Source organism: Leptidea sinapis, chromosome 15 (assembly GCF_905404315.1).
Source record: "Leptidea sinapis chromosome 15, ilLepSina1.1, whole genome shotgun sequence".
NCBI lineage: Eukaryota > Metazoa > Arthropoda > Insecta > Lepidoptera > Pieridae > Leptidea > Leptidea sinapis.
The window spans coordinates 1,149,725-1,162,933 of NC_066279.1; the positions used below are offsets into that span (position 1 = coordinate 1,149,725).

The 13,209-nt window shown below is 34.9% G+C and overlaps 1 protein-coding gene across 1 annotated transcript in view; it reads right to left on the minus strand.

The window, feature by feature from the left end:
• Positions 1-9,487, minus strand: part of LOC126968376 (patj homolog) — a 70,598-nt gene extending 61,111 nt beyond the window's left edge. The window contains exons 1-3 of the mRNA XM_050813369.1: positions 9,328-9,487; positions 2,609-2,938; positions 1,933-2,070 (exon numbers count right to left, since the gene is read on the minus strand). Of these exons, the coding sequence (XP_050669326.1) occupies positions 1,933-2,070; positions 2,609-2,611 (141 nt within the window). The 5' untranslated portion in view covers positions 2,612-2,938; positions 9,328-9,487. The remainder of the gene's footprint in view (positions 1-1,932; positions 2,071-2,608; positions 2,939-9,327) is intronic.
• Between the last annotated feature and the right edge of the window lie 3,722 nt (positions 9,488-13,209).

The window sequence follows — 13,209 nt, forward strand, 5'->3', positions numbered from 1 at the left end:
AATTCGAGACCCTAATTTTTTTTTGTATTAACATTCTATGAGATAATTTATTTTAAAAGTTTTAATCGATGAGCCAGTCTGGGACTATATTGTGATTGTCGTGAGCAATTACTTATATTGTAATTCAAATATAATTCTTACTAAAATTTTAGTTTTCACGACACGTTTAAATTTTATTATTTACAAGTAAAATTTGTATAACTAATACCAATAGTGAAAAACACAAAAAATAAATTAGAAATGGTATTATTAAATAGAGAGAGTGTTGACTTTAAATCACTCGAATTGGCGAAGTAGGCTTATATAGACTACTGAGGTAGTGAGTGATTAAGTGAAAATATATATTTTCACCTCTCCAGCACGAAAAGGGTGCTATTGCTACGTGAAAACTCGCAAAAACACTTCTTGCTGCGAACGTGAGGCAAATTTCGAACCCCATGGTACATGTACATACATCCAGGAATTACTCCACGTTAAAAAAAAATAACTATGCGATCCGGTGCGTTCCGTAACTCATTTTAGCCTAAAGTATTATCTCATCGTCACAAAAATTTATATGCTACTTATCGAAATTTAGATTTATAAATTTTTCAACTTTTAATTTTTTTATGAGGGTTCGATATTTTTAATAAAAAATGTTAAATATTATCCTAATTGTTTCTCTTACTATACCTATAACAATTGCATTGCATTGTCTCGTGCCTTTAAATCACTCTCTACCTCAGTAGTCTATTTTAGAATCACTCACTACGCTCGTGATTCAATTCTAGACTACTTCGCCAATTCAAGATTTAAGGTAAGCACTCGCAGCAAAAAATAACTTTGCTCACTTGTTGAACAAATAACTATTAGAGCGCAAAAGTGGGAGAAATTATTCCACCGTTTCTTCTCTCTCAGAGCGCTATTTGTGTCCGTAGTTGCGGTAATGATTAAAATGACATCAAAATTAATTGTCCAAGAATCGATTTTGAAAACCATATCACTTTTAATTTATACCTGATAATAAAGTAAGTATATTCTATGGATCCGTTTATAACAGATTGTAATACCTTTATGAACTCTTTTCTATGTCTGCTCTCAACCAGTGGGAGGCTCATTTGCACATGATGCCGGCTAGATTATGGGTACCACAACGACGCCAATTTCTGCCGTGAAACAGTAACCTAACGGTACAGTGTTTCAGTCTGAAGGGCGCCGTAGCTAGTGAAATTACTGGGCAAATGAGACTTAACATCTTATGTCTCAAGGTGACGAGCGCAAATGTAGTGATGCTCAGAATTTTTGGGTTTTTCAAGAATCCTGAGCGACACTGTATTGTAGTGGGTAGGGTGTATCAATTACCATCAGCTGAACGTCCTGCTCGTCTCGTCCCGTATTTTTATAAAAAAAAACCGATGAACAGGCTATTTATGGGGCTTGGGACTCACTTTATATTCCTTTTACGAAGGTCACACAACTTTGAGAGTTTAAGAATTCGTTAGTTATGTATTTACCGGCGTAAAGGAACCTTGACATACATAGTTGTTTTTGTAAACAACATCTTTTCTTGTTATTAGTAACTAGACTGTTCTAGAGAATTCGAGACTATGATTTGGGATTGGCCTCCGCTGCGCTCCAACTAGACAGCGCAGGCGTAGTCGCAAAGTGGGCAACTAATACTACGCCCAACTAGGCGTACTCGAGGCAGTCTCGAAATATGTGTGACGTTGACGTTCCACATGTTCTGTTAAGCTTTGCTAATAATTGAAACTAAAATGACGGGTTTCGTTGTAAAACTTTGTAAAAAGAATACTACAAGAAATAAGAAAGACACTGGGATCACATATCATCAGTAAGTATTTTATTAATTTCAATGTAAAATAACAGAAAGCATATGTTACAAAATTTATGTATAAAACTAAACTAGGTATATAGGTATAAATGTACACGCACCCTATCAGCCACGCCGCCCGGCAACACACTCTTGACCAATACTCCGGAGGAGCGTCCTCCGACGATGCCGAAGGCAAGTCCGGAGCCATCGTTCACCAGTTCCACTGCCTCCACCTGGGCCCATTCACCGAACACCTGCTGTAAGAACGATATGCTTAGACTTCTCATTAGTAAGTAATAGGCCTTGGATTAAAGATTGGTCTCAGCTGCGCTCCAACTAGATACCGCAGGTGTAGTCGCAAAGTGCAGCAACTAATACTACATCCAAGTAAATTTACTCGAGCCAGTCTCGATCAATGTGCGACGTTGACGTGCCATATGTTAACCTTTTTTAATAATCGACACTAAAATGCCGGGTTGCGTAGTAAAACATTGTAAAAAAAAACAACAAGAAATAAGAAAGACACTGGGATCACATATCATCAGTAAGTATTTTGAATTTTATTAACTTCAATGTAAAATAACACGAAGCGTATAGGTATGATACAAAATTTGAAAGATGCCATTGAGTGCTGTAATAACAAATCTATAGGTATCTAGTTGGAGCACAGCGGAGACCAATCCTTAATCTAAGTAAGAGGCATTATTTAAATGAACAAGAAAGTTAAAGAAACTTCTTAATTTTCATTGAATAAGTAAAGATTACCTACTACTATTATAAATAAAGTGGTCTTACCATTATGTGTCGTTTCAATCGTTTCTTGGGCGCGCGTGGCTGAAGCTCCAATCAGCTAACCTTCTCCATAACTCCTCACTACTTCTCACTGACAATCACTATTACCCTTACACTGGACACTTTTACACTTACACTGGCTACTTTTACACTAACATTAGAGTTACACTTTACACTGTTAAAGTTCATGGTTACTGAGTCATATTGGCTTATTGTGTCAGATTAATATTTATTATGATATTTAACTTATGCATTAATATTTAAAAGGATAATTAATATTGTTAGCTGGTTAGCTATTTTCGTTGCTTAAAGTTTCGTATGATTTAGTCCAGACTGAAAAAAAATGCGTGCGTGTCAGGAGTGAAACCTGCATGAACATCTAAACTGCATATTATGAAGTCCTGGTATATGTTGCTAGGATGACACATGATTTCAACCGCTATGAAAGACATTACCGCTACCATATTTATGGTCTCCTAGTGTAAATAATAGTATAATAATTAATATATTAAGGTATAATCGCGTCACACAAAAGACAATCTCTTCTTCAATTATGATCGCCTGGTAACGTAACACTGTATAATTCGTCCCATCTCATTTTCTCCCACGTTTAAATATTATGAATGTATGTGTCGTTGTCTTTTTACTGTCACGCTTTTTTGGTTCTCGACTTTTATGTCACAACGATGCTTCTTTTTAATTTTCACATTTAATATTCATTTTAAGTGCTGTATAGTACCATCTGTATGATGTAAGTATCTTACAAAACCAGAGAGGAATTACAAGAACATTGCGAATCTTTGAGATATCCGCGTTTTATTAAATTTTACATATCGGTCCGCGTAGTTGCACAAGCAAGTTCAGTCATTCAGTTTGTTACGTAGAAGAAGATTTCTTGAGGAACGCCACACATCGAGGTGCTGGCGATTGAATTGCGTGGTATTGTGGCGTTTGTTTATTTATGTATTTAAATTGCGTTACATGCGACTTAGTTTTAAACAAAATTATAGTACTAAATAATTATCACATGTTCCTCGCATAGTAATTAACAACACAGGAGCAGACATTCAAAAATTGTTTTCCTCTAAGTATTCATTAAAAGAATAGTAACTTTTTCAAAGAGCTTATGAATTTTTTAATATTGCTTTCGGCTTTTAAGTGTTCTAGTTACTTATTATAAATTTTAACAGACATTGGGTAGGGACGGGAACTGTGTAAAGTTAATTTAGATTTAGTTTCAGAATGATTATTTTTATGGCGAGGTGTGTTATGCCGGAGCACGTCTATGATTTTAGTGTAAAGATTCGGGTGCTTTCTTACAAACTTACATATTTAAGTAGTAATATTAAAATATTTATTTTAGCGCGATCCATGTTTTGATTCACTATGCGATGTTAAGACTGCAATTAAGCAATCAAATCAGGTCAAATATATTTTGTAATTTGTTAAAATAGTTCATCAAACCTGTCTTCTACTTTAATTGCAATTGTTATACAAGCTACTAAAAACAATGTTGATTTAGCTCCGCCCGAACAAAGCTATGTCACAATGTTTTGTGAGAAACGTTGGGAACAGTGCGATAACAAAACTCGTGTTTTACTGTTTCCTGTGTTTTCCCATCCGAGTATTATTGCTTTTCTTCAACTCGAATAAATCAGGTAATATATAACGCAAGAGGAATCCTATGAAACTTGTGTAAAAGAAAAGATTTATGTAGTCAGCGTGAATTTTATTATTTCCTTTTTTAGGAAATACCTATATATTTGTTTAACAATGATATATTATGTATTTTTATGTTATGGGTTTGCCTATTCTCTACAGAAGCTGAGTAAGATATGGAAGGACAGAAAGTTCACCGAAACCACCAAGAATCGACTAATGAGGTGCCTTGTGTTTCCAATCTACGAGGCTGAAAACTGGTCCTCTAGACTACAAGACCGCCGCGGAATTGATGCCTTAGAGATGTGGTGTTGGAGTCGACTCCTGAAGATCCCTTGGATGACTTTCCGAACCAACAATTATATCTTAAAACAATTGAAGATAAAAGAAAGGCTATGGTCGACTGTGCAACTACGAATTCTCAAGTTCTTTGGTCATATCTCTAGAAATGAAGGATCGATTGAGCGGTTGATAGTGAAGGGTCAGGTGTACGGGAAAAAAGCGAGAGGACGCTCACTCACGCGATGGACGGATCTGATCAAAGCAGTGACCCAGAACCCTCTGGTGGAGTGCTACCCCAATGCTACAAACCGCTAAAAGTGGAGGAGCATCGCCAGGGAGGCAGTGCGACCCAAAACTACTGAAACCAACGGCAACTAATGTTGCATCATCCTAGCGGCTACGTAATGGGAAGTGATAAATAAACCGTTCAGAGACATCTACAGCAGCAGATGCCAAGAAATCCGTTGCCAGCCTTTGCTCTATATTTGAAGTCTACTCTACATCATCTTCGTTTGCAATACTACAGCCGATAATTGATTCTACAAAGTGGATATGGGAAGCAAGACATTTCTCATAATACGCGCGGATTAATACGAATAATTCTAAGGCCAGACTTTTTTTATGACAGTAAGGGATGAGACGTGCATGCCCATTACAATGCAGTGCCACTCAGGATTCTTGAAAATCCCAATAATTCTGAGCGGCACTACTATTGCTCTCGTCACCTTGAGACATAAGATGTAAATTCAGATTTGCCCAGTAATTTCACTAATTGTGCCGCCTTTCAGACCGAAACACAATAATGCTTTTACATTACTGCTTCATGGCAGAAAAAGGCACCGTTGTAATACCCATAATCTAGCCGGTATCATGTGGAGAGAAGCCTCCCACTGGTTAATGCCCTGAGCCAACTCTTACAACACCCTTGGGACTGGGACTTCCCTATTCTTTTTATGCCCCGGGAAAGCAAATGTCAACATGATACGTGTGGATTTTCCCATTTTGTGTGCTATCAGCATTTCGAGAATATCTAATAGGTTTTTGTCTTTTTGTTTTATTTTATACATATAGATAGTCTCTTGTTGTTGGGTAACCCGGGCAATGACAAATGACAACTGACAACGGGCCAGGCTTATAACTTTAGTGTGCATGACACCTACGTCTTACACTCGTGATACGTCAGTCTCATTGTTTTAGTGTTCGCACGTTTTGCCTAAAATAGAGGCTAACAGTTCACCGCTATTTTTTTGGACTTGTTCACAGCTGCTGACTCTGTATATTTATAAGGTTTATGTTATAAAATACCTTCTGTGGCTTATGTATAATAAATAAATAGTATGTTATTGCAGACTCCTTTTTGGGATTTATATGATTATATCAGTAGATTTTAGACTTATAGTATTTATATCACAGTACAGAAGTTTCTGATATTAATCCCTTTAATTTAATTTGTGTCCTGTATTGGTCAGTTGCTACGCCAAGGTACAGCAGTACAAAAAAAGCAGTACAGCGAGAGTGTATGTGTAATGTGTGTGTAAAAAACATTCAACAATATATTAACTAAGCTGTGGTTGGCACTAAATGCCCAATTAAGTATTGATTTCTGATTTAACAGTCGAAGCATGCTTCTAGAACAAATTATGTATTCCGGACGGTGTACGCGTGGCTTCAGAGATTAGGTAACCTCGCAGATGCACAGTCGGAATTTATAATTCATTTTATATGTCGACCAGCTTGAATATACAGCCTTGGTTCTTTGGTATCTCTGGGTCCAGTTATTTATTTAAGTCACAAGTAGTCCCCGAGCCGTCGCTCGCTTAAATTTAATTTATCAAGCAATCTGGTCATTAAATTGGATTCTATTTACAACGAGCCCACGATTCTTTCCGGGTAGAGTGCGGCATTTTAACTAAGTTACTTTTTTGTTTGTGAAACAATTCAAAAGGGATTTAAGATTAACTAACACAAACTAATAGACAATAATATTGTTTTTGACCTCAATATTTTTTTTTTAATTTTTAGTCGTGGCAAGGTTATGTTTTATTAAATTGTATGTATACATTGCGTCAAACAGCTATGCCACATGTAGCGGAAGTACCTTAAATATTGTAGATGCAACATTTTACTGAAAGAAGACTTTATTTTAATTTAAAAAACAATTTAAACTGCATTCATAGATTTTTAAATAATTGCCTAATTTCCCTACATGTGGCATAGCCGTGGGACACCCTTATATAGATTACTAGCTGACCCAGCAAATGTTGTATTGCCATATAAAATAATAAAAAAATTCAATAATTAAAATTTTTGGGGTATAAAAAATTTGATGACGTCAGATTCTCAGAACTTCCAAATATATCGTTCATAAAATTTATCGTTTTTTAATAGATAATCATTATATTCGATTGCCATCTTTCAACTCTATTGCGTAGCTGTGGATGGAATAGAATAATATTAAAATTGCGATACAAAAATAGGTGTTGATCGTAGACGGGTGAATGTATTGAAGTTGTATGTATTTTTTAATGATGAATCATAATAAAATTAAAAAAAAAAATTAGGGGTGGGTGTTTATTTAGTTACCCTTATCATTTAGGGGTATGAAAAAAATTGATGTTGGCCAATTCTCAGACCTACCCGATTTTTTGTATCGGAGGAGTTTGGTAACAAATACCGGGACACGAGAATTTTATATACATGTATAAGATGATAACAAGTCACCTATCGATTCTAACCCGAGTTTTGATTCACTAATTTGAAAAGGACCGCCGTCTCATTTTTGTCCCTCAACGTAAGTTTTATTATCTCTATTTTGTTTTATTTATTTACTGCCCGAAACTTAGTGACTTAACATTTTGTGTTTTAAAAAATTGCAATGTTTGTAATTGTATTACAAGAAAACTCCTTATTTGAGATAAAAATCCTAACTAAGGTTGACTTTTCTGTCCCAATAAACTTATCGACGGTAACTCACCTTATCCGTACACGCTGTCTGTCAGTGGGTCGACGTATAGCTTACCAGCAATAGAAGTTTGTATGGAAATTGCAATTCACGCGTCCCAATACAAGGCGATAATAATGACTTATCGGGTATATTGGGAACGGCCGTTAATGGCGTTAGTATATTTATGTTCTAGTTCTACGAGTATCATTAATAATAAATCTACGTAGGTACTATCTTAGCTCTGCAATTTTTTGTTTGAACATCTCTTGAAATAAATTTTTGACGTTCAGTTCTACTCTGAAATATTTTCATTACATCAACCATGACGTAACTTTAAAACATAATTGCATATAAGAATTTAAAAAATTGCTGATTTTTCAAAATGCTCATCTAAGTTTGGAAGTTAAGTCATATTTTTCGGGAAAACAATTGAGTTAGTGATAGCTGTTAGTACTCGTAAGACTAATATTTTTCAACCTACAGTATTTCGTCCTACGGCAAAGGTACAGCCTATGCAGCCAGGATTAATAGCAATATTTCCTCTACCTTTTTAGATGGTTCTAGACGAAACTCTTACTTTAGTTTCCAATTTATTTACTGTGATTAATACACTAACTACATCAGTACACACAGAAATTTTTTATTTTTAATTTTAACGTATTGATTCCTTTCTCTAGATTTATCTCATAAATACTGACTATTGCGATGAAATAGTTTTAAGTAATTGTTTAACCCTTGTGCGTTGGCATCAAGGTAGAAATGCAAATACCTTACGCTAAGCTCTTAATATTGGTATTATAATCCCAAAAGGAAATATGCAATTCCATATTATATATTATGCCTATTAAAGCCGTAATAAGGTTTTTATTATACAGGAAACGTACGGGATAAAACATTTTGAACTTTTCTCAAAATATTTTTTATATAGTGGCCATTTTTTAATTTGCATTTTAGTATTGTTATATAGGGACAATACTAGTACATACTGTATCAATATTTGTGCTTGTTTTTGAGATAGCAGATATACGTAAATCGGAGTGTTTGTAAAAAGGTTACGTAGGTTATTATTCTCATTTACTAAATCAGTAAAAATGCAATCACTTGTTATTTGTACCTCAAAGTTATTATAATTCTTATCTTCACACATTATTATATAATTTATGTAATAAGCGTGGCATTAATTTACTTCATTTTCACGGAACATTCTTGCACGTATCACACAAGCATTAAACGAGATGTCATCTGAAATGCTTTCAGGTCGATATGATATGGGTTCATCCAAAAAAAGTCCAATCCTCCTATATCACGTGTCTTTCAAATACAAATATCATGAATTTATAGTGTTTGGTTTGTTCAGACTTTAATCACTTAAATAAACATTAATTTTTATAAATATTTTTCCTTAAGCCCAATTTTTTTAACCTATATATAGTTAATAACAATTTTGGCCTTTTCATTAGTATTATATATTTCCTTATTAGTAAATGGTTATTACATTAAACCTATACATATTATTATTTTAACTATATATCTAATTTGAATGATAGATATTATTCGACGCAATATTTGCATGGGCTGAATTACAGTTGCATAAAACTCATAACAATAATATTATTTTAAATATTCAACAATAAGTCGACTGTAAAAGCGATAAATGTGAGCATTCAAAAGGAATTTATTACGCATTTTGTAACATTAATAGGTGCTCTTCTTTTTACAATAGATATTTGATACAACTAATTAATTTAAGCACTTTAAATGTCATGTTTTTGTCCTCAATTATATAAATTATTATTTGAAAATATAATATGATAAATAGCAGGATTCTAATACTTACAAATCGAATATTTATGCGATTTTATAAATTAAAAATGACACCACGGAAATTTATAAATATATGTGTTAAATTGATTTGTACTTTTACAAGTAATTATTTTAATTGCTAACACTATTTAGATTACTAATAACATGCGTAGAACGGAACGCGTTTGCTTCGGAGCAATGGCGCCGGGTAACTGACAATATATGGCGGGAAATCTGACATGCGCTTTGGGAAATCGATGAAAAAGCGCGTTATGGTGGATTTTTATTAACTTAGCCGATGAGTTCGATGTATGAGAATAAAAACAAATGAATAAGCTGAATTACAAATACTTCAAAGCATACATATAGGTATAATCAATAGAAACACCAGAGTGAATAAAATAAGCTATTCAATTCGGAGTAATATCCCTTTATTCATTCAGGTGAAATAAATTACACTTTTGACCATTAAGAATCTACCACCGAAAAGTCATTATAATGCCGTTTATACTGTTAATGGTAAATCTAGTCAAAGAACTATAATGGATATGAAGTATAATGTACAGTTTTCTGGCATAATTTTTAAGCGCCACCTATGTAAAAATTAAGATTAAGATGAAGTAAAAATAAATACTTTTGTAGTTTTTTTTAATAACATGGCATATTTTATTTCGAAGTATTAGCTATATAATAACATTTTGACTATAAAATTTGATAACTTTATTGTTTCTATATCCTAATGCATCTATCCAATCCACCCTATGCATTTACATAAGAACAACAATAAACGAACGGTATCCCTCCACTTTCGCACGAACAGAAATGCAGAGAGCATTGCTGAGAACAAAATAGCTATAGCTTTTTTCGCCGAAGTCGTGGTGTGGATAAAATGCTGATAAATGCTGAACTCGTATAAGCTTACGATACGATACGAGATACAAAAAAAGCACGTACACCTTCCTTAAAGACCGGCAACGCTCCTGTCATTCCTTTGGTGTTGCAAGAGAATGTGGGCGGCTGTGATCACTTAACACCAGGTGACTCGTACGCTCGTTTGTCCTCCTATTCCGTTAAAAAAGTTTTTGTATAAAATATATATAATTTAAGCCCCTGACTAATTGTGTGGAAAAGTATTTACTATTCACAATGATCGGGTGATTAGTTAAAGCGTAAACAAACCTATATTCACGTTTATAATACTAGATAGAATCAGGTATTACGTAGATAATAAGATATTATATATAATACTAGCTGACCCGACAGACGTTGTTCTGTAGATAATAAAAAAATACTGTTTTATAGGAATTTGCCAATAATATTTCAAAACATCAAGAATCCTTCCTGTTGTTATAATGAAATTGTTTCACAGCGGAACTGTCAAACCTTGCGTCACTAAATTCTCTCATAGAAAATATATCCCATACAAAACATATATTGAAAATAAAAATAATTATGGGTCCCAAATCGAAATAAAAACTATTCTATCTCTCAAGTTGGCCCAAGCTGCACTCCATGAAGTAATCACCATTAAAATTAGTTCATTAGTTTAGAAGTCCATCGCGGACAAACAACGTGTCACGTAATTTATATATATTAAGATAAGACATTTGTTAAGTAAGTAGTCAAGAAAAGCGGGTACACCTACCTTAAAGGCCGGCAACGCTCTTGTGATTCCTCTGGTGTTGCAGGAGAGTGTGGGCGGCGGTGATCACTTAACACCAGGTGACCCGTACGCTCGTTTGTCCTCCTATTCCATAAAAAAAAAAAAAAAAAAGTAGCAATAATAAATATATAGCATAAAACATTTACATTTAGTTCGAGGAAGACCGAAGCATTACTGGCTTAGTTGAATACTTATAAATTTAAATGTGGATAAACAGCAGGCACACTGCTCAAATAAAGATAATCGAAATCCGCCAGAATCACATGAAACAGGAGTCAAGTAAGCGAAAATTTTAATGCTATTTTTAGTTTCCAACTTGCTTAACCAGGGTCTTAAATATTATCTGACTGTTGTTGTTTGACGGACTTATACAAGTTCATTCGGACTTATACAAGTTCATTCACTTCTTATGCATTAGTATGGAAGGCGAGTAAATAAGTAGAAAAGAGTTCCGATATACCTTAATTGTATTCTTTTATTATACATTACACAAATTAAATTTTACACAAAACATGAAACATGCAAAACGTTCAAAAATTTGTGGTAAAGTAACCAGTGGGGGGCTCCTTTGCACAGGATGCCGTAATGTGTAAGCATTACTGTGTTTCGGTCTAAAGGGCGCCGTACGTAGCTAGTGAAATTACTGGGCAAATGAGACTTAACATCTAATGACTCAGAATTTTTGGGTCTTTCAAATTCTTGAAATCCTGAGCGGCACTGCATTGTAACGGTTAGGGCGTATCAATTAACATCAGCTGAAAGTCGTGCTCGTCTCGTCTCTCATAATCATAAAAAAAACTTTATAGGATCTATCAATTCATTCATGTGTTTTGTTTACCTGTGTTTTTAGCTAACCTGAGTGCTGTTCACACGGTCCCTTTCGGTATATCCCTTGCTAATGTAGAAGAATCAATGGATCATTAACTTCTTCTCCAATTATCTTGTTGTAATAAACCCTCAACAAAAAGACATTCATTAATAATATACCTAAGATGCAAAAAATAATAAATGTAAACTTAAAACTTTTTAGGATCCGTCGTTCGTAAGGAGGAGACATCAAGAAATCGATTAACACAGTCGAAGCACAGCTAGGGATCCTAAATTACTCCGTAGGCACTGTATTGCAAGGGGCCCCGTTTCCATCAAAGCAGAGAGGAGAGGAGATGTGTTATGATAACCAATCAGATTTTATTTTAGTGCTCGACCGACGGTCACTGCTGATGTCGGTCGAGCGTAGCGCGTACGCACGCGCTAGCCATGTTGCGCTTACATAGGCTGCACTAAAAGCATTGGGAATGGAATATTTCCACTGTTCCTGTCATATTAAAATCTTTTTAATTGAAAACTCCTTGGTTTTAAAAATCGAATACCATTTATTTATTTAAAAAAAGATTCTTGGTCTTGTCACAAGGTCTTGTTAAATTTGTTTAGTCGTTGAGAAAATGGAATTGACTCGAGAAAATTCTAGAGCGATGATTTATTATGACTTTCGAAGTGGTTTAACACAAAAACAGTGTGTTGACCGGATGATTTCTGCATTTGGTGATGAAGCCCCATTCATAACCACAATTTATCGCTGGTTTGCTGAATTTCAACGTGGACGTGTCAAGCTCAGTGATGATCCCCGTCAAGGTCGTCCAAAAACTGCAGTCACCAAAGAAAACGTTGATGCTGTGCCTAAGCTGATTTAAGAAGATCGACATGTGACATACCGCGAAATTCAGGCAACCTTAGACATTGGCATGAGTCAAATACAAATAATCTTGCATGAAAAATTAGGTGTAAAAAAGTTGTTTTCCCGATGGATACCGCATTTGCTCTGTGAAGAGCAAAAAGCGGCTCGCGTTACTTGGTGCGTCAGAACTCTGAAGAGAAAGATTCCACGCAGGATCCTCAAATGCTGTATACAACATCGTATCAGGTGACGAATCCTGGATATACGCGTACGAACCCGAAACAAAAAACCAGTCACGAGTTTGGGTGTTCGAAAATGACAAGCCAACAATAATTGTTCGTTCACGGAGTGTTGCAAAAAAATTGTGGCCACGTTTGTCTCCAAAACCCACCATGTTGCGACTATTCCTCTTGAGGGACAAAGAATGGTTAATGCAGAATGGTATGCTAGCATTTGTTTGCCACAGGTCGTTTCTGAATTCCGTAAAGAGAACTGCAACCGCCGCATCATCCTCCATCACGACAATGCAAGTTCTCACACCGCGCACAGAACAAAAGAGTTTTTAGAGCAAGAAAACA